Raw genomic sequence first — 21,465 nt, 5'->3', positions numbered from 1 at the left:
AGCTTATAATGAAAACTGTAAAGAAAATGGACATTTGTAACGTTGAGAGACGGGAAGAGGGCACTCCAGGGTGCATGCCAGGCCAGGGAACAAATCCGAGTTAATGATATCCGAGGTTAAACCAAAAAGAAATTGACACAGGCAGGGTATGTAATGCGAAGGCAAGATAACCGATGGGTGGCAAGGGTAACAAATTGGATTCGAAGGGAAGGAGAGTGTAGCAGGGGGCGGCAGTGAGCTAGATTGGAGGATGAGGTTAAGAAGTTTACAGGGATCAAATGGGCGCAGCTGGCACAGGACAGGACTAGTGAATTTGACTTATATAGGAGCGGGATTTGTCCGTAAGTATAGCGAAATTATAGGCGGCGGCTGGTCTATTGTTGCTGCTGGTGATGATATTGGCTGAGGATTATTCGCCACTGTGAATTAAACCGGCCACTAAGAGCAATGGCACGAGGCGAAAGATTCGAGCTAATTAGTGGGAAATGAGCATACGGAGAGGAATGTCGCGCTTCTCAGTACAGATCGTCACATCATACTGCATACATATTCTTTATGCAGTGACGTTTTCCTGCATGTAAGGCTAAAATAAATAATAATGCATGATCACGATGACGAAAACGTGTGGCGTACAAATCTCATGCGGACGCTTTTCGATGGAGGCGAAAAGCAAGGCGCTCGTGTGCTGTGCGATGTCAGTGCACGTTAAAGAACCCCAGGTTGTCGAAATTTCCCGAGCCCTTCCACTACGGCGTCTCTCATAGCGTGAGTCGCTTTGGGACGTTAAACCCCAAAAACCAAACCAAATATCATGCCGCATGCAAAAGGAACATGCACTCTCGTTTTGAATATACGTCATTTTACGATGATGACTAAAATTACCAAGTAAACCAGACATTTTTCACATTATCTTCATTATCATCTCAGGCTTTAGTGTACACACTGTGTAGATTGAGGCGTTGTGGCATGCAAAGTAAAAGACTAATGATAGTGTCAATTTTATTCAACTTTTATTCAGTCATATTCGATCTACTCACATCAGTCTGGAAAAGAAGTTTAACGCGATCTAGGTAAATGACTCGTTCTGTGACAAACTGGCGTTTTCGGCGCCGTGAGCTCGGGCGTGGCCCTTACAGGTTGTAGCCGGCAGGTGACATATGGCCCGGTACTCATTGGTCCACTCTCGAAAAATTCTGGTGCATATGAAAGAAATTGAAGGCTACATGGCTGCAGTTTGTGCAAGTTTATTTCGTCAAACGAGCAGAGCTAAAAGCATGCACTCTTTAATTGCGGTGACTCTCTAATATATCTATTATGTTAAAGGAAATAGCAACACACTTATATATAGGGCCGCCAATACTAATATGCTGAAAGTTTAGATCGTGATCGTTCATTGGAGACCGGCGGGCAGATACGAGTCTCGTTTTGGTTGGTTCGCTCTGGGAAATGTTGACGCGAGGCGCATTGTTGATGCACTGGGTGGTTACGCGATCGCCTCCCTTTTAGTGCCACTCCCTTCACCTTCTTTTACTCACGTTCGGATGCACTGGCGCATTTTTACCCTTAATCCTATATATACACCTTCGAAAGTAAACATGGTTTTCAGGCAACTCTCGCATAAACAGCGCTGTTAAAGTGAAGTTCTTGTTTGTATTTATTGCTGTTATTAGTCTTACTACATGCGTGGATGGAAACAGCAAAGCTGGAACAGTATGATACAGGGAGGTTTAAAGGCTGAATTTCACCATTACGAACCAATAAGGGTAACAATAGCTGATTGGCAATAGAGCCACACTATAAAACTTGTCTACTGCTTGGAATGTCGCATTCCTTAGTGCACCACCGGATTGAAGCAGCAAAATATATGGTTGCAAAGTTGGGTATGAGCACATATTGACTAATGGGTTACAGTCGCATACACGTTTTCTGGTGGAGAATGCCAGCACAAGTTGTGATGCTTACTCAGTTAATAATATGCCCATTTGGTCCACGAGGGCATGTGGTCATGCGTGTGTTAAATTGGGTCGAGCTTTCGTATCGTGGCTACCTTCCCTTTGCCATCGTCGAGGAAATATACCTCTCACTTATGCTCACGTCACAGCTGCATATACAAAGCCGCTACCATGCGTGCACAGTATCCCTTACTCGGCAGAGCGTATCCCTTACCGTTACATGTGGCGGTGGTGCGCGCTCCATAACTGCGAAATTGAATTGAACATAAAAACATTGGTAAAGACTGCGGTAAAAACGTCTCATATTAACCGCAAATGAACGTATTTTTTGCAGTCAGCATCTGCTCCCTATACCAACCGTAAATGCTCCGTATATTTCGGAGTGAAAATCTGCCCCATATCAGCTCCCGCTGCGTGCTGTATAATTACTCCGTTTTTGGAGCGTGAAAATCTACCCCATGAACTCCCGCATCCATATGCTCCATTTTTCTTGGGGTATATTTTTACCTCAAATCTAGCGTTCTAAATCGAACCTTGTTTAGGGAGGACGTTAGAGGACAAGCCATTTACTTTGGTTTAGGTGGATTCGTGTTTAATGGGCAAGAGCTCAACGGAATATTGCTGACACCGAACCGGCATCTTGATCTTATCTTGAGCACTAATGAAAAACAGAAGTTTAACAACACCGCGGGAAACTGAAACGGAAACGCTATGGTAGTTGCATGTCTTTTGGTTTTGCCCCGCTTAAGAAGGTTCTCGCGGTCAAGATTTCAGCTGCTCTTTATGGCGTTAGGCAAGGTCAGCTCGCCCACAAACACAAAACCCGCACACGCATACACACCTATAGTGCTATATACCAGTACGCCTGTATGGTTCACGTAAGCTGTCTGTGTGTATAAATATATGTGCGTGTGTTTGCTATAGAGCGACATCTCGCTCGCACATCTTTACAGCGGTAAAACATGTCCTCCGCGCAACGTGAGAAAGCCCATATGCTAATCCGGCGTACGCGGACGACGAGTGCTTCATAATAGTAATCTATATGCTGATCCAAGGGAGGTCGCAGCAAATGAGTGGGACCCTGAGAGGGGCCGGCGGAGCAGAAAGCATTATCGCCCCACATGACGGTTCGGTTAAAAGCATTTTGTTGCCTCACCACGCTGGACAGTCAGACGCTTCCGTGGCCGTCGCTATTGCAGCTGCCATCGGGCATAAAGTTATCTTTTTTTCTCTCTTCTTTCTCTTTTCCCTTTTCGTACCCGGAATTTGCATTTCAACACATGGTTCGACAAAAAACCTGTACACAGAACGCCAGGGCACGGAGAATAATGAGTAAAAAGCTCCCGAAGATATTATCTCACTGTGCATGGAGCTTCGGGGAAGCACTTCGGCATCCTTTGGCTCAGAGGTATAGATACGGGCGTTTTTTTCTGCGAAACTTAATTGGTTTTATTCTTAACAATCGCGCTTCTATTATTTTTCCTTTTCCCGTATGAGTCCTTCATCTGAGAAATCGCCTATACGAGGCGTACACAACTGGGGGTTGGCATCGATACGAGCGCGAGGAATGGACATCTGTGACGTGCCAGCTCATGAGAGACACAATAACGCTCGAGGATAGCTGTGAAAATAATTTAAAGCCCTCATTGTTACCTTGCTCAAGCACAGTCGCGTTCAAAGCGTACAGCCTGCAACGCGCGACGATATTAGCTACACACATATACAGCAAATCAGTGGACGCGTGTCGACGACGCAAGACGCAGGGGAAGTCTAAAAAGGGATTTAATCCTGGTTGCTTTGAGTGGCAGCTAAATGATTGCGTTTCTCGCTCCGCCGGTCTTATATATACTGCTCTCTCTCTCTCTCTCTCTCTCTCTCTCTCTCTCTCTCACACACACACACACACACACACACACACACACACACACACACACACACACACACACACACACACACACACACACACACACACACACACACACACACACACACACACACACACACACACACACACACACACACACACACACACACACACACACACACACACACACACACACACGCACACACACACACACACACACACACACACACACACACACACACACACACACACACACACACACACACACACACACACACACACACACACACACACACACACACACACACACACACACACACACACACACACACACACACACACACACACACACACACACAGCCATGATGTAAAAAGAGTAAACGAGGTGAGTGAATGAATACGGGCGTATTAATGGATGGTTTTAGAAGCCTAAAATATCTTCAACGATAATATGCAGCCTGCAAACATGATTAGTAGCATAAGAGTATGTCGCAATTTTTGTGCCGCCATCAGACGCATTGTTTCATGCCTGGCTATGAGCTACGTCGAAGAGCTCATCTTTTCACCCGACTATAGTGGGTATAGTGGGGATTATGACTAGCAGCTTACCGGTATCACTCAAAAGGTGTTGTTGCGTCTTACCTCTACTAACGTATTTGGCTGAAACGTGGAGGCTAACGAAAAGGGTTCTACTTAAGCTGAGGACAGCGCAGATAGCTATGGAGTGCAAAATGGTGGATGTAACGTTAAGAGATAGGAAGCGTGCATAAGTGGGTCAAAGAAATAACTCGAGTTAATGACATTGTAGTGGAAATCGAAATAAGAAATAGACATTGGCAGGCCATGCAGTGCGAAGAGAGGATAAGGGATGGACGTGAAGGGCAACATATTGGATTCCAAGGGAAGGAGAGCTTAGCAGGGTGAAGCAGAAAGGTAGGTGGGCGGTTGAGCTTAAGAAGTTCGCTGGGTTCAAGTGGGCGTAAGCTATAGCACAGGACCGGGTTAATTCGAGGAATATTTCACCCTGCAGTGCGTATAGCCCGGCTGATGATGACGGTGATAGTGAGTACATTTGGAAGAACCTAATTATTGAATAGTTATCTGCCTTAAATGCGATTCTTGTGCAGAGGCAGGGATAATAAAAAATTGCACTCCGAAGCTGACTTGTTGCACTATTTCATCTATAAAGCGCGCGCATCTGCATGGCCACTGCAATTAACGCCTTTGATTGCAGCCCTTATGTTTGTTTTTCTCTTCCTTGTCTTCTCATGAAACAGGGGAAAAACCTCACGTGTGTGACGTCTGCGGAAAAGGCTTCAGTACATCGAGCTCCCTCAACACCCATCGGAGAATCCATTCGGGAGAAAAACCCCATCAATGCCACGTGTGCGGGAAACGGTTCACAGCATCCTCCAACCTCTACTATCATCGCATGACACATTCCAAGGTGAGAGCCATTCGAACGATGCAATAATCTTACACATGATCGCCCATATATGAGTGAGAAGAGACGAGATGCGAGATTAGTGTCCTAAATTATTCTTGCATAGATTGTACTAGCGCTTATATGTTCCTCTATATAAGATCGAACATGGGTATAATTACGCGATATTTATTGCACTTCACGTGTCGCCGGCTTTGGACTCCAGAAAAGGAAATGCAACTCAAACCGCGCACCTGAAATCGTACTGTGCCTAATTCCAATGCGGCGGTTTCTAGACATCCAAAGCAATTTCTTTCCCACTATATTTATGCCTTGAAATGCCCTTAATTTTAAGTTCCATGGCCAGAATAAGTATGCCGCCGGCGATCTTGTGCGCCAAGAGAGCTACAAAGAGAGAGAGAGAGAGAGAGAGGGAGAGAGAGAAAGGAAAAAGATGGTGGCTTGGAGTTCAGGAGGCGCTGCCGGACCACCTAAGTGCCATCTGGCGTCCTATAGTCGACGCTCACGCAAATGAAAGATGACTCAAGTTGTTTCGGACCGACGTCTGGTTTTTCCCCCCGATATAAATGAGAGCGTGAAACAACTTGGGGCTGGTAGCAGGTGTTGCTTAACCTCGGCAGCTGAGAATTGTGCGCTTCCTGTGAGCTAAGGGGCTCCCCGAAAGAGTGCAATTCAAAATAACGTGGATGTTAAGCTTTTTGCATGATACGGTGTAGTCGTGATTGCCTGCAGAAGGAAAAGCTCGCTGCTCTGGTGTATATATATATATATATATATATATATATATATATATATATATATATATATATATATATATATATATATATATATATATATATATATATATATATATATATATATATCCGATTCCGTTCCTCATGGAAGACTCCTTGAACCCATGCCAAATTTTCACTGACATTTTCTATTAGAATAAGTCTTTCAGTGACACATGTTCAGTCTCCATACAATGCAGTAGCCGAGCTTTGCGTATGCGAAATAGGCTGCAGTTTCTACATGTCAGTACAGTATAGATGCATGTTCGACTGAGACGAGAAAGTGATTTGTACACATAGTTCACAGATAATCTACATACTAACACATAGCATACATCTAGGCAAGCAAAGTGTATATTTACTTCTTCGAGGGCAATGCCCATGCGTTGTTGCCCTAGCGGATAAGCCGGGATGGTTTCTGAAGACTAAGAAGCTCCCCCTCCCATTTGCCGCAGTATATCTGTCGGCGTTGAATGGAGCCAGTGATTGTTTGCTGCGTATCCCCATGCGGTTCCAGTTATTATCCCTATACGAAGGGCTAAAGCGACCCAAGCTGTTGTGATAGTCTTTGTATTCCACTGCCAGTGCAACTGCCGCATCGCGTACGTTTGAGGCAGTGCGCATATGGGTGAGTAATTCATTTTCTGCGAATCGTTTTGCACGTAGTTCGCAATTTACAGCAGCTTAGTGGTCATCTGACTTCTTAACATCACCATGACTAGGCCGCGGTACGAAGCTTGCATACAGACAAACGGGTCCTATACCGACGCGACAAAATATTGGCTAAGAGGATCTGTTCCCGGGCCGGCGGCTGCTGCAAACCAGTTGGGCGCGACGACATGACAGCTGGAGAGCATGCAGTATGGCGCAATCGTAAAACTGTCTGTTCGGCCCTGCATATATATACAGACTTTTCGGGGTTTTTTTTATGCTTTCTTTCAATCCTTTCCTAACTGGAACTCTCACAGTAGCAAAGAGAGAACTTAATTGCCTATCGGTCCGTGTGCCTGGCCAGGAAAAGCGCAGCAGCCACTCAGCCTCGCTCCTGTCCCCCTACCTAGAGTTACCGTCTCTCCCTCACCCAAACCCCCTCTTCCCTTTTAATCCCTCTTCGAGCGGCTGTCCTTTATAGAGCGTGCCGTAGCCGTCCCATCAGAGAGCTATATAGCTCAAATTGGTGAGGCGCCTTCGGCAGGCCACGACCCAGCGGCGGCCGGCGTCGGCGGTCAGCGGTGGCAGACAGACAACGTCGCTGCTGTTGGTACCGCCTACCCTTCCCCCCTTCCAGCCCCCCCCCCCCCCTCAGGATTCGCGGCGCCACATGTGAGGGACTCGCCGCGTGAAGAGGTTCGGGAGAGGGGGGGGGGGGGGGGGGTGACCACGGGAAGACAGCGGCATCGCCGACGTCATCATCATCAAAATCGTGATCGAAGCGCAGTGCCCGGGGAGGACGCACGCGTGATCGATATTACATGCCGACGCGGAGTACGCGCAGACGGCAGCAGGAGCAGATCGAAAGTGGTTCGCACGACATTCCTAGGGTGAGTGGTCGGCTGATAAAGTACGCACGCGTGAGAATAGCAGGGGCCAAGAATAAGAGCAATATGAAAAGAAGAACAGAGAAGGGGGGAGCAAGGCTGGCGTGGAACGACGGCTGGCACCCGTTTCCAGGAAGGACTTCGAAGGAGGCGGAGCGATTGAAAACGTGTGCTTTCCCGCTGGGAGCCAGCGGCGGCGCGGACACGTCGGCTGCGCGGGCCGCCAAGAAGGGGGCGGCGCGCGGGCGAGCGCAGTTTTCTCTGATCCCTGACATACAATTAGTAGTTTCTTATCTATCTCCTCTCTTCGCGGTCGCCACCAGCCAGGCAGCAAGAACAAAAAGGGATGGGGGGCGGACGACGCCAAACCACATAACTATGAGAAGCGCGCACTCTAGTGCATAGCGGTAAAAAGCTGCCTCAGTAGCAGAAGCCCGCTTCGGTCGGAATGCTTTTCTTGAGCGCTGTCCGAAGACGAGGAGGACGACTACGCGCTTGGCCGTTGACCGCACGGACGCTTAACCGCTAATGTCAGCCGGCCTTGCCACCACGTACCCGCCTCCGTTGACGCTGGCGCGTCGCTCCACCCGACGTGCCTGGAGCGTGCGCCTGTGCGCGCCAGCGAGCGGCGTTTGATGGATGCTGCCGCGCGTTGCGTTGGAACGAGCGTGCGTGTGAGCGCGCGCGCGGACGACGCTTGGGCTGGCTTCGCGCCCAATGAGCCGGACTAAAGCCGTGACGAAGATGAAGAGACTAAGTACACGGCCTGGAAAATGTTTGCGTTTTTTATTCGTTTCTGCGCTCGTAAATTTCTTCTGTATGCGGCGATCTCGTCCGTGGGACACTGGAGACGCGGAAGAGGTAATGATCGTAATGAGCCTCGGGTGGTGGGCAGGCGGTGAGTCTCATCGAAACAGCGATCGAGGAAGTTCTGCGACGGGGCGTATACTGCGCCTAGCCGTTAACTCGTTTGCTCATCGCCTAGTTTCGCGCTATTTGCGAGTGTATTTAACGAGGCACAGAAGGGGACTAGACTAAGGACGAATATGGCAGAATCGGAGGTAAAAAAAAAGGCGTATCATGGGATGTAGCTCATTTTTCTTTCTTCTTGTCATCTGCTGGCTACAAAATATCGGAGATGTGAGCTCGGCCCATGCTCGTATAGCCGTGTTAGCTGTGATAATTAATATATAGTTATTATGCAGTTCTACTAACAAAATGTCTTCTCTACTCTAGACTTAAAAATTCGCGTTAATGTACCCCAGGGACCGTTTCACAACACCAGTGTCCTCGCGCCAAAACCTAGTAATGTACAAAACAGTTGTTGGAGTAGCACACATCAAGCGACGTTGGCCTGGCAGTCATAACATAACATACTGGCTGGTCACATGACCAGCGCCATGACGTCACCCAATGAGCATTAGACGTGACCGCGCCGGCCCCGTAACCCCAAACCGTGATTATGGTGACTGCACCGTAATTTCAGCGCGGGAGTGACTTAAAGGAAGACGAAATACCCTGCCACAATCAAAAATCTCCAATTATGAACCACAAAAGCATACAACAGCATTAATGAGCAACGTAGTCGTCCACAAATGTCTCATTTTTAACTTTTTCTTTTGTAATTTTGAAGAAGTCTACCAGCGTAATGCTAAAAACAAGAAGCAGAATTCACGAGTAATTCCTTGCTGTACAATCTGGAAAGCCGGGCAGGAGGTAAATGCTCGATTTAAATTATGGTTGATCTGTAGTACACGTGAGGGCCCTTATAGCAGTGCAGGACCATTCTGGTGGCCCGGTCGACCAGCTCCAGCTGGTCGGTTGGGCTAGCGGCTAGCATAGCGTCCTCCCATCAGCAGCGGGATGGGGCACAATGCATGCTGCTATTTAGGGGCTTGGCAAATGGCGCAGCGCAATTGCTGTAAGGTGAGACTTCTCGGTATTCTGTACTGCGGGCTCATAAGCGTAACAATGTATTTGCCACATAACTGATACGAATTAACCCGTACGAAAGGTGTAGAAGTTCGTTTTTTTAATTCAGTAAATTCACATGTGCAGCTGTTCAGCAATTATACCGTCATCCGCTGCTAAGCGCACGTGGTCTCAGCGGCAGCAATACGTGTTGTAGCCATAGGATGTCGTAACGGAGAGTACGTTACAGTCGACAAACTATAATGTTGCATGAATGTTGCAGGAGATAGTGATGGAAAAAACAAAACTGCCTGCAGTTCGTTATTTAATGCGCCTGTGCCATAATAGTAAAACCATGTAGCCAACCTATTACGTCTGGTATTCTTCGAGGCATTATTCGGCTAGCCAACAACGTAGCAAACTCTTACCCGCGTACTGAGTGCACGTCATTCACTCTCCGCCCTGTATATACATGCCTCTACTTCCATCTTGACTTTTCCAAACGGCAGCTGACACGGAGCCTCTTCGCCTTTTGTCTCGCGTGTGTACAGGAGAAGCCCCACAAGTGCACGTTGTGCTCCAAGTCATTCCCGACGCCCGGCGACCTCAAGAGCCACATGTACGTCCACAGCGGCTCGTGGCCCTTCAAGTGCCACATCTGCAACCGGGGCTTCAGCAAGCAGACAAACCTCAAGAACCACCTGTTCCTACACACCGGTGAGCGACAGAATTTTATGCCTGTTTCATCTCCTCCACCCTTTCTATTTATTTCGCTTTGCCTCTCTCTATTTTTCTTTGGATGACGTGAGCCGGACTGTGCGCACGACCGGTTGTACAGACGGTCGTGCAAGCGAAATGCCAGGTTCGATACTGTGGGCTGGCAAGAATGAACAACACAGAACTTGCCAAGAAACCATGGTTGCTTCGCTAGCTTCGAAGGGAAAAATTCGCGTTCGCGCCGCCCGCTGCGACAAAGCATGAGCCATTTTCATTTTGTTCTTGTCCCGCCATCTTCCTAAATATCTCATTTTGCTTGCGCGCGTTCTTTTGCACGAGCAGATGAGCGCTAATTCCGCGAGGGAACCAATTTCCACTAACGTCCTAATCCGTCACACTTAAAACCTTGCCGCATTATGCGACACGTACGCGGTTCAGTTTAATCTATTACCGTCGAGCTATTCGAGGGGCGAGCACCTTGATTATAAGGACACTTCATGCAGACGCCGACACGGGGCAATTCCAAAGCCGCCGATTCGCGCAGTTTATAAAGAGCTAACCTTCACATAATGCCACTTCCTCCTCTACACCGAAAACACTCCTTTGTTAAATAAAGGAAAAAAAGAGATAAGAAACGACCAGAAGATGAGAACCCGAGTCAAAGTGCAAAATAGCTCCAGGCCAGAAGTGCAACTATGGATGCAAGCATGTGAAGTGAAAGAAGCGTACTCCCGCGGAGTGGCGTGCTTTACGGGGAAGAAGATGGGTAATTACTCTCTTAAACAACTGGTGGCGGTGCGCTGTACGGGGAAGGTTCCCAGCTCTGTTACCCCCCCCCCCCCTTCCCCACTTCTCCTCCCTCCTCCTTGGCCCTCTCTGCCCGCGCTCGGCTGGCTATCCGGTGAGCGCTGACCGACAGCGTTGCGGCCCACCGCCGGTGCATGCTCGCTGCTGGGAGCGGGCACGCACTCGAGCGTGTACCCTCCGCAAGGGCGGACAGGTGTTGTCTTCGAGTTTTCCCATTTTGCGTTTCCGCTGCTGGAGCGCCATATGGACCCCTGAGCGTTGCTGCTGGGACCCGTGTAAAGCCCGGCTCGTTGGCTGCTGTGCGCGGTCGCTCTTGAATCACGCCGGCGCCTGCGATGGGTGCGGCGGGATGATTTTTTTTTTGTTTTGTTTTTTCCAAGCAATGTCGTCGTCGCGCCTCGCTCGTCTGGGTATCCGAGTTCCCTCATGGCGTGCCTTATGCGAGCCGTATATATAGCTGAATGTAGTTACCTGCCGAGGAAGACAGCGGAAATGGCCGTGCAGAGGTTTGGCTGAGCAGAGATTGAAATGTGCGCGCGAACGCAGACCGTGAATTGGCTTCGCGAAAATGATGCCACTTTTCGGTAGCGTTTAGTAGGCACTTAAGGCTGGGGCCATTTAAACCTGGCACCAAGGCTTGGCTACGCTTCTAACGAGGCGCCTCTGCGAAAAGCAAGAGAGCCAAGTGAAGTAACAGGGGGACCTCGTTGGAAAAGAGCTGTTAAATTAGTAGCATGGTTGTTTTGCATTTATTGCTTTTTTTTCTTTTTTTTGCGTACCTTGGAAAAAAGAACTCCGCTTTTGGTTGTTTAGAGAGCTTAAAGAAACGCAGTGACCTTGCTTCATATCATTTCGTATATTTTGCTGTAGATACTAAAAGCTATATAGTTCGCGGGAGTGGGATACGTGGAATGCTCTTTTGAATCCAAAACTCGGTCCACTCTTCATCGTTGCCAATGATCGGGTCAGTACTAGCGCAGCCAAAGGTAAAAGCTGCATTAAAGGATATAACTTGGGCCGAGAGAGCATTAGTGCCATTGATACTGTTCAGCAAAGGTTACCTCAAGAAGAGCGGGCTCTGCGGCGAAGTTTCGAGAACGATGTTGCTAAGAAAAGCCGAAACATGGTGGAAATCGCTACCTTGTTATTTTGTAAATGGAAACAAGATTCATATAACGTGGCACCAACGAGCACAGAAACAAAAACAGAGTCTCAGTGTTACGTGTCACGACTATTTAAGCAACCCCACTGTAAAATGCTGCCTCTTGGCATATACGCGTCCATATATAGGCCAAAAGGCATTGTGAAAAGGCACGTACCGCACACACAGGCGGTATAATTCGTTGGACGGCGGGGTGTGATTAGGTGTGATAGAGTGAAGTATTTGCGTTACTGTGAGCAATTAAACGCGACGCAAGCATTAGTAGCTGTTATTAAACAAGACAACTCTGTCGCAGCCAAAAGGCGCCAAAGCGATTTCACGAACCCTCATGATCACTGCGGCGAATTCGGTTAGATCAAGTCTAGTAAGATAATGCAGACGGAAAAGCGAAGAGCTGCTCACGCGATTGTTAAAAGCACAACCAAGTAAAAGTGGCAATCTCGCAAAAGACAAAAGAAAGGCAGTCGCGTGGTACCGTTATATATAGACTCTTCAGGCAAAAATACCGCCGCATGCAAGTATAGCCATCCGGTACATCAGAAACTGCGCGCGCTAAGCGCACGCACCGTGTCGGCAAATTGGTCCGTTCGAGGCTCCGAGCGCGGCCTCGCTATCTCAGTGACCGACTAAATGCTCTCCGCCGCCTCGCCGCGATATGGTTTCGAATTAGTCAGAGAGTAGACGCCAGGCGCGTGTCTTGTAGGTCTCGGCGCGACTCTCTTTTACTCCTCGTGCTCATCCTATGGAGAATGAAGGAGGCCACACTTGGCTCAATTATCGCCTTTCCTCGGGGCGCTTTCCTTCACAAAAGCACTCCTAATCAGAACACGCTAAAGCGTTTGCTTAGGCGAGAAGCGAGAAAAGCAGCAGAAATATGCAGAAAGGGAGATAGAGAGTGAAATGACCAATATAAAGCTATATATAAGGGAGGGACGGGCGCGGCAAATATCGCCCGCTTGCAGCATGTACACTCGTTCGCGTGCGACTTGTTTTTGTTCGGGGAAATGACAGAGCGCAGGGGGGAAAAAAAAAAAGAAAAAAAAAAACAAACAAACAAAGGGGCGGCTTGCGGGCGAGTTGAAGGAACTTTGATGAAGCTCGCCTATGCGGAGGAACGCGCGTGAACGGCAGGAATAAAGCGGCACTGGAGAGAAGGCGCGTATCACTGGTCTACTTCTCTGCAGGAAATTCAGATTCCAGGAAGAAATGCTCGCATCTCACGCATGCAGCTGAACTACGAGGCACCTAGAGAGTCGCTTGTATGGACGAGGAATTGTGTAGGGAAAACAAAAACAATGCTGAAGGCACTTAGATGAAGCCTTGCAGATTCGCACAAGATAGCTTTGCAGCGCGCTGTTAGGATTGCAATATCGCTGGCGATAACTATGCGATCTTTCAGCGGCACCATGTTCTCAGGCGCTTAAGAAAAGAAAAGGGAAGGCTGGAGAATTCAGGATAGCAGTATATAGTGAAAACGAACATATATGAAATATAGTTGAAATGAGGGTGTCTGGTAGTTTAATATTGCAACACATATTGAGCAACAAGTTAACCCGCGGTACAAAGGGCACCAGGCGTTCGAAAACTGTGTCTACGGGGAATTCGAGAGAGCATTAATATGAGCCTGTGCTTCCCCGAGATCGCCGCAGTAAGTGCTGGAGAGAATGTTGATATCATTGTGTTCTAATAGTATCGCTTCGTTGATGAATCATTGGTGCTGACCTTGCGCTCGATTATGAATTTCATAATAAGATGTGTGAATAAAACCACAAACTTTTGTATCCAAGCGCTACAAAATACCATTGTTATAGAGGTTACCCGTAGAAGATCGCGTGTTATGTCGAAGTTGTCTTCGCCAGCAACACTGTTCATTTTCTTCCAAGTTCACCGGAATATTATGGGCAACATAAATGCATGCTGTGCACACTGCGCATGAGAATGCATAGTGCCCACTATGTTATAGACGTGACTGGCGTTTACGCGTTAACCAGGTGAGCTCCCAGAGCGTATTTGGAAAATAGTTGCGGCCAACTGGGCACGATGGATAGAGCCCTCAAAAAGCTTAGTATAGTCCTTTCATTATTATTCTGCGTACAGATTCACGTAATGAACAGCACGTCGAGCAACGCTGATGCGTCGCACTTTTAGCAGTGAATTTTGCGTCCTCACGCGTATTTACAGGCATATGAACGAAGGGAGAGCCTCAGAACCTATACATAGAATAGCTGCTACTTGGTTTGGTTTGATTTGTGGGGTTTAACGTCCCAAAGCTACTCAGGCTATGAGAGACGCCGTAGTGGACGGCTCCGGAAATTTCGACCACCTGGGGTCCTTTAACGTGCACTGACATCGCACAGCACACGGGCGCCACTTCGTTTCGCCTCCATCCAAACGCATGATACATTGAATATATATATATATATATATATATATATATATATATATATATATATATATATATATATATATACATATATATATATACATATATATATATATATATATATATATATATATATGTATATATATATATATATATATATATTGTTTTAGTGTTGGTAGGGGTCATGAAAGCTATATATTTTCTAACAATTATTGTCAAAAATCTTCCCGGCTAGTATAGGCCCAGAAAATGGCTCTGAATGCCACTCCCGGCCGTCAGTACCTGTCCTTCGAGGCCATAGACCGCCTATTGCCTGTCGACGCACGCCGTATTTGCTGCATTGCTCAGAAGACAGCCTTAGCTCACTGCCGTCTCTGGGCAGGCTGAGAGGCGCCGCTCGGCTCGCCTGAGGCGCCCGTGTGGCACCGCATCAAGGCAGAGGTAGGCGGCTCCGGGCCGCATCCCGACAGCGGCGGCGGCTTCAGGCCCCTCGCGTGCGGGCCCGACCCGGCGCGAATCGCTGCGGTCATTATGGGAGACGGCGGCTCTGGCGGGCGCGGCGACGTTTCGGCGATACCTATGGGATGTAGACACGCGATGCTCTCGGACTACTCTGCAGGCTTGCCCTCTTCTGCGCGGTATGATGTGCGCGCATACCCTAACGCACACACAAAAGAATCACGGCTGGGTTGCGGCTCGGAAGAGGGGGAATGCGCATTGCGGCGTGGGGTAAGCGGGGGAAGACAAAGGGGGGGGGGGATGCGCTTTGCTTTTCCCCATCCTCGCTTGCTCCTAGCTTACTACCATCTCGAGAAACACGTCAGCTTGCAGCTCGTCTCCACAACACGGACACGAGGCGGCGGCAGACGCGCACAAACATAACGTGCGCTAAGGGCGTTGCGTTTTCTCCGAGGTGCGCTTCGCATTGAGAGGCGCAGGTGAATTATGCCCCTCGAGCGGCGCTGCCGCACCTCCGCATGTGTGTCCGGTGTGAGCGGCACGCTTTGTCTCCTGTGCACATACGCAGGTAACGCCATGGCCTTACGTTTTGTGTCGACGGCATTTCACCGCTGCTGTGTTCTCATATATGTGCGTGCTCGCTGTGTGTGTGTGTCTGTGTGCGCGAGCGCGTGCGCACACTCGGTGGCTGTCTGTCATCGGATTAATATCGCGGGGTGTATACCGGGAACACATGGCGGGCCTTCTTCGCCGCGCGCTTAGAGATGCGGGCTTGTATACCCTTCGGTCATTTCACACGCAGTCGGCTTCGCACCGCCGCTCGATATAGTCACGCGATGCTTCTTTCCGCCGCCGGGGCCACGAGAGCGTCCTCTTCCAAGGCTACCTTCTTCTCTGTCTGTATACATACGCAGTGCTTCAGCGCCAAAATCTGTTCTCAGTGCGTCGCCTGTAGGGTTAGTGCGCATGTAAACAGCCATTTTTATGTACAACGTGTAAGAAGTGGATCGCTGATAATGTCGCTATCACAGCGGTCCGCGTGCCGATACTTGAAAGCTTGAGGACGTCGCTGACACAGGCAACTACTTTCATTTCAATGTTTCGAGATCGAAGCAGCAGGAATATATATATATATATATATATATATATATATATATATATATATATATATATATATATATATATATATATATATATATATATATAGCGACGTAGCTGACAGGGCGCTTGAAAAATTTCGTTGTAGTAAATCAGCCTCAAAACACCGCTAGATTGTATACTGCACAGTCGAAAAACGCCATTTATTTCTCAAGTTGTCGGGGAGTTCCTTCTGCTTTTATTTTGCCATGAGCGCCGTTGTTCGAATATCATATTCAATGAGCAATTACATCGCAATGGGATCGTCGTGGGTAAGAATGAAATTTCGGAGCACACCAAATGTCTTCATCACATTTTTAGCAGATAGTGGCCCTAAAAGATATGTATATATTGAGGCTGTGCATGGCTCGGAAGAAACCGGCAGCTCAGTTACAACTGCGCCTTGTCCCGAGGCAGCTAACCTAATCCTCATCGCCACTATCGATAAATAATAATAATTGTTCACAGGAAGGGAAAGGCGCATTATCTGTCATACTTGTTTCTGTGGACACCTGCACCATGCCATAAGGGAAGGGAAGAAGGTGAGAGTGAAAGTGGAGAGAAAGAGGAGCCGTAGTGGAGGGCAGCGGAGTTATTTCGACCATCTGGGGATATTTAACGTGCGCTGACATCGTACAGCACACGGACGCCTCTCCGTTTCGCCTCCATCGAAACGGTGCCGCTGCGGTCGGGATCGAACCCGGGTACTCCGGCACAGTAGCGGGGCGGGGCGTCTTACCAGTGAACCACCACGGCGGGGCAATATCATCGCCACCAAACAATGACAGTCTTCATGAAGAATCGACTCAAGTGAAAGCAGTGTGGACCTACAAAAGTGCACATACTGGTGGCGATATGTGTGTGTGTGTGTGTGTGTGTATATATATATATATATATATATATATATATATATATATATATATATATATATATATATATATATATATATATATATATATATATATATATATATATTACGAAAAGCATTTTGAAGCGAAAGCTTCGGTACCCCATTTACACCAAAGACGCCGTGTGGAGCCAGAGCCGCCACTGCGCATGCATATACCGCAGCTTCGCTGCGCCGAGCAACAGGTGCGTCATTACTCGGTCACTTATAAAAAGAGGGTGAGAAGCGTTCCTCTTTCAGATGAACGATGGATGAAGCGAGCGACATCAACGGCAACTACGGGAAGCCAGGTCGACGGATCGTAAAGTTACGGCGCGGTATAAGGCGAGTCGACAACGAGACCAGGAAGCCCAGATCTGGAGTAATTGCAGTATACGTCTTACCTAAAAGAGCGATAAACAGAGGATAAACAAACTGCAACAATAAAGAGCTTTACTACATACAATTGTGCATACAAGCTTTCACGACACACTATAGGTTTAACCGAGGCTGAACCACTGCGATGTTTTTCAAATGCATCGTCACCCAGTAAAAATTTGGTTCAAGCGAAAACGCACTTCCGAAACTGTTTGTCGCGAAAAATTTGCTCATGGTTACATTCTGTGGCAACGTGACAGAGCATGGGAAATAATTCGTTGATGCTAAAATTTTGCTTCATCGGTGTTCGTTGACTCTCTCTTTCTATATATATATCTTGTTGCGAACCCCTTGGTGGGAGCTGGAGTAAAATTATCATCTGTTTCAAACATCTTAGTAGTTTGAAGTCGCCTATCATGTACACATTGCACATCGCGTGCTTATATCTCAAAGGAAAGCAGCTGAAGTAAACGACTGCACGCTACAGTGAGTGACGTAAATATATGAGTGACTGAGCAGGCGAGCTGCCATGCTGAGCGGCATTTTCTCCCACGAAGCAGTCGATAATTCTCACATCACTAAGTTATAATTACCAGCCTAAACCGTGCCTAAAAATGCGTCGCGAATAAGACGCTTCTTATCAAATAATGAGAGCTACAACATTGACCACACGGGAGTGAAACACACGCCCTTCCTAGGAACCAGCTGAGATTCCCACTAACGGTGTGCTAGAAAAAGAAAAAAAAAAGAAAAAAAAAGGCACCCCGAAGATGCCGAAGATGCCAAACAGTCGTTGAGGTAACGTCGGTGCCGCCGTGACCAATTGTGTTTCGGATATGTACGGCAAAAAGGCTGTTAGCTGCAGAACAGTAGCCCCACGCGCGCACCGTGTAATAGAAATTCCACGGCTTCAGAAAAGGAAGTCGAGGGACGCCCAAATTCATTAGCGAAATAACAGGTCCAGCACCCAAACTGCGGCGTTCCTCTGTGGTGGAAAGGGAACCAAGAGCGCTCTATACGCCAGGCAAGGGAGGCCGGAACTGTTTACCCCGAGCGCAGTTTTCTCCGGTCGCATCGCCGTCCTGCTTCCTCCGGGCTATACACTGACCGCCGCTCCGGTTCTCACACCGCAGCTCGCTACCGTGAAGCGGGTACTAGGCGGGAAGTCAATTAACTTTGTGCCAAATGAGGTTTATAAGAATGCAGCCAAAGCATATTCTTTTTGTTTTGTTGTTAATTTGATGCGACGATGATTTGATTTGAATCTTCTTTCTTTATTTGTTTTGCTCGACATAAACGATTTTTTTTTATTTCTTTTTGCACTAATGTAGAGTAGAATATTGTTGATCAAGGTTCTTTTGGAATTTTTTTTCACACGCGTATTTCGTAGAAATGTACTAATTTTCAAAACCGATGTGAAACTTTGGTGCGCTAACGAGAACCGAGCATCACGGTTCGGTAATTAACCGTGCAGTTCCGTGCTCTTTCAAGCCGAGCCACCAAAATTCGGTTCGCCGTGAAGCTTCTTCAACGCAAACGTGAGGCAACTTTGGTGAATCAGAGTAAGCTCACTCTCACCAGGTGCCGTCTTCGCACCTACCGGCGCAGAGTGCATCCCACGGTAGATAAAAATGCACGGAGCCGTGCCTTTACGTATACTCCGTTTCATAAGCTGTTTGCAGCACTGCTAAAGGTAAAAGCGGCCTAGGCTAATCAGTATGACGCAACTTCGCTGCGCTTCTGTCGACCGCGGTGTAAGAATTTGGTAGACATCACCTTCCGGAGTACTGAAAACACCGTGTGAAAGGCAGTACAAGCGAAATGGTGTCACGACAAGCCCCTGACTACCGAGTGCACAGTAGCTCGGTAGTCCGAGAAAATTTTCCCGAGCGCGCCGGCGGCGATCGCAAAAAAAAAAAAAAACAAAAAAAAAAGAAAGAAAAAAGAGAACGATTTCTCGGTACAAAATCCGTAGGAGCTGTGTGCACGAGCGAAATCAACGAGAAATGGCGTGGAAAGGTGGAGGAGCTGGAAAAGAAGGCACTGCCACGCTCTCTCCCTTCTCTGCTCATCTCACTCTCAGCGCTGAAGCCGCGAGAAACAAAAGAAGTAGGCGGCGGCTAAGGAGAGCGCGTAGTCAGTGCAGCGGCGTGTAGTACAAGGAGCGGTTTCGCCTCTTCAAAGTTGACCCCGGCGGCCCTCGCGAAGGTGAGCGACGGGAGTCGTGGCCGGACCGCAGCAAGAGCAGCGGCGGCGGCAGAGTTGCCGAGCCAAATTGCCCCGCGATCGCCCCGGGAGGATCGTGCGCGGGCCATCGGACGCCCCCCTTCCCCCTCTACCCTAACCCCCCCCCCCCCTCCCTCCGGGGCCCAGAGAGAGATCGCCACACCTCTCGTCTATTATCCGCGCGCCGACGCCACGCCGGCGCCCCTGCCTGCGCCGTGGACACGCAAACACAACCAGGGTAAAACTAAAATTGAGACTGGCCCGCTCCTCCAGGCTCCATCTTCTCTTCCTCGCGGCCGACGACGGAGGAAGCTCGTTCTCCGGCAGTCACCACTGCAGCGGGCAGTTTGGCCGCGCAGATTCCGCGCGGCAGAAACCTTTCCATTTGGACGTCGCCCGAGGCTGCTGCTGTTCAGCTGGCCGACGATGCCTGCACGACGCAGTTCGGCCGGGCCGGTTCGCTCAACTAGGGGCCGCCGAGGTGCGCGAAGCGGGCATGACCGGTAGCTGATCGAGGCGGACAGTTTTGCGTTACAGGAATGAGAGAGAGGATGGTAGCTGCTGCCGGACGACCCCCGCGGGTCAGAGGTGGACTCTGCTCCATAGGGCCGCCTCGCGCTAATCGCCCCGTGCCACCGGTCACTCGCCCAAGCTGGCCGGCGCGCAGCCGACGGCGCCGGGTCTGGGTCTGTGTGTCGCTGAGAGTTGCAGGGGCGCGACGACGCGGAAACGCTCGGCTGCCCTCGGCTATCCCCGTCGCTATAATCTTTTGCCTGAACGCGATGCGACACAGGGTGGGGTGGGTCGCTGGCGCGTGTCCCCGAGACTGTGACGCGAGGGCACAGACGGGCGTACTGCACTGTACTGCTCAGGGCACCCACGTAAGCATGTCTTCAACCGTGCGACTCGCGAAGTTTAAAAGAGGAGAAAAAAAAAAATCTTAATACTAAATGTTTCGCTACTTGCGCACAAAATTAAAATATTCACCTCTTTAACCCATAGTTAGCAGGAGCAGAATGACAAAGCTATGCTGCTGACTTTGTCAGTCCAGAGAAGAGCACTCGCTTTATACACAGTTAAGTACCCAGAGCTTGACCAATAAAGCAAAACCGATGGTATCAAGACGTCAGGCAAAGCGAACAGCCGCAGTATTATATTACAGTGGCCTTTCTAGCACATTGGCTTTGGGGGCTTTAGTTAAGCAACATGTGCACTGTGCACATTGGGGGGGGGGGGGGGGGGGGGTGCTCTCGATTGCAGGTTTTCGCCGATAAAAACTACGCCGCGCAGCTCAACACGTTCACGACCACGCGATAGCGTGCGGCGCTTGCATATTTGTTCAGCAGCGCGTAGCGGTCTGATATCGAATCCCGTATTACACGGGTGGCCGCTACTGGCGTATATACGCACATTACCGCGGCCGCTCCGATCAATTTACGTTGCAATGCCTGCCCCGAAGAGATCGAACGTCTATTGCCGTAAATATTTTCCGGCGCGTGTTCGGACACGCGCGCAGTCTCCTTCGCCACAATCCTTTTAAGCCAAGCGAAATCGGCATCTACGCAGGCGTGCTCGCTCAATACTTCGTCGCTGCCTGGGGGTCTTTGATAGGACAACACTCGCGGCTCGCTGTCTATGTGCTTCCTCGCAACGCGCTTCGGCCCCTGTACGCGTTCATAGGCGCGCCTATATAGTCGATTGCGAAGGGCAGCCTTGGGGAGAAGCGATAATATGCCACACCTGCGGCGTCCACGGCGAGAGCGCCCGCGCTTATTGCGCCTTCGCTTCCATATGTCAAGCGGCTGGACATTCTCCAATAGTGTCACGT

The 21,465-nt window shown here is 49.0% G+C and overlaps 1 protein-coding gene across 2 annotated transcripts in view; it reads left to right on the top strand.

The window, feature by feature from the left end:
* LOC146186235 (uncharacterized) overlaps window positions 1–21,465 on the top strand; it is a 123,567-nt gene that overhangs the window by 57,452 nt on the left and 44,650 nt on the right. For both annotated transcript variants that reach the window (XM_084607108.1, XM_084607107.1), the window contains exons 6-7: window positions 5,094–5,263; window positions 10,034–10,199. In XM_084607108.1, coding sequence (XP_084463234.1) covers window positions 5,094–5,263; window positions 10,034–10,199 — 336 coding nt within the window. The remainder of the gene's footprint in view (window positions 1–5,093; window positions 5,264–10,033; window positions 10,200–21,465) is intronic.

Source organism: Amblyomma maculatum, chromosome 6 (genome assembly GCF_055883805.1).
Source record: "Amblyomma maculatum isolate TAMU_Amacu chromosome 6, ASM5588380v1, whole genome shotgun sequence".
NCBI classification, from domain to species: domain Eukaryota; kingdom Metazoa; phylum Arthropoda; class Arachnida; order Ixodida; family Ixodidae; genus Amblyomma; species Amblyomma maculatum.
The sequence above is the reverse complement of the archived record's forward strand: the minus strand, read 5'-3'. Positions and strand labels throughout refer to the sequence as shown.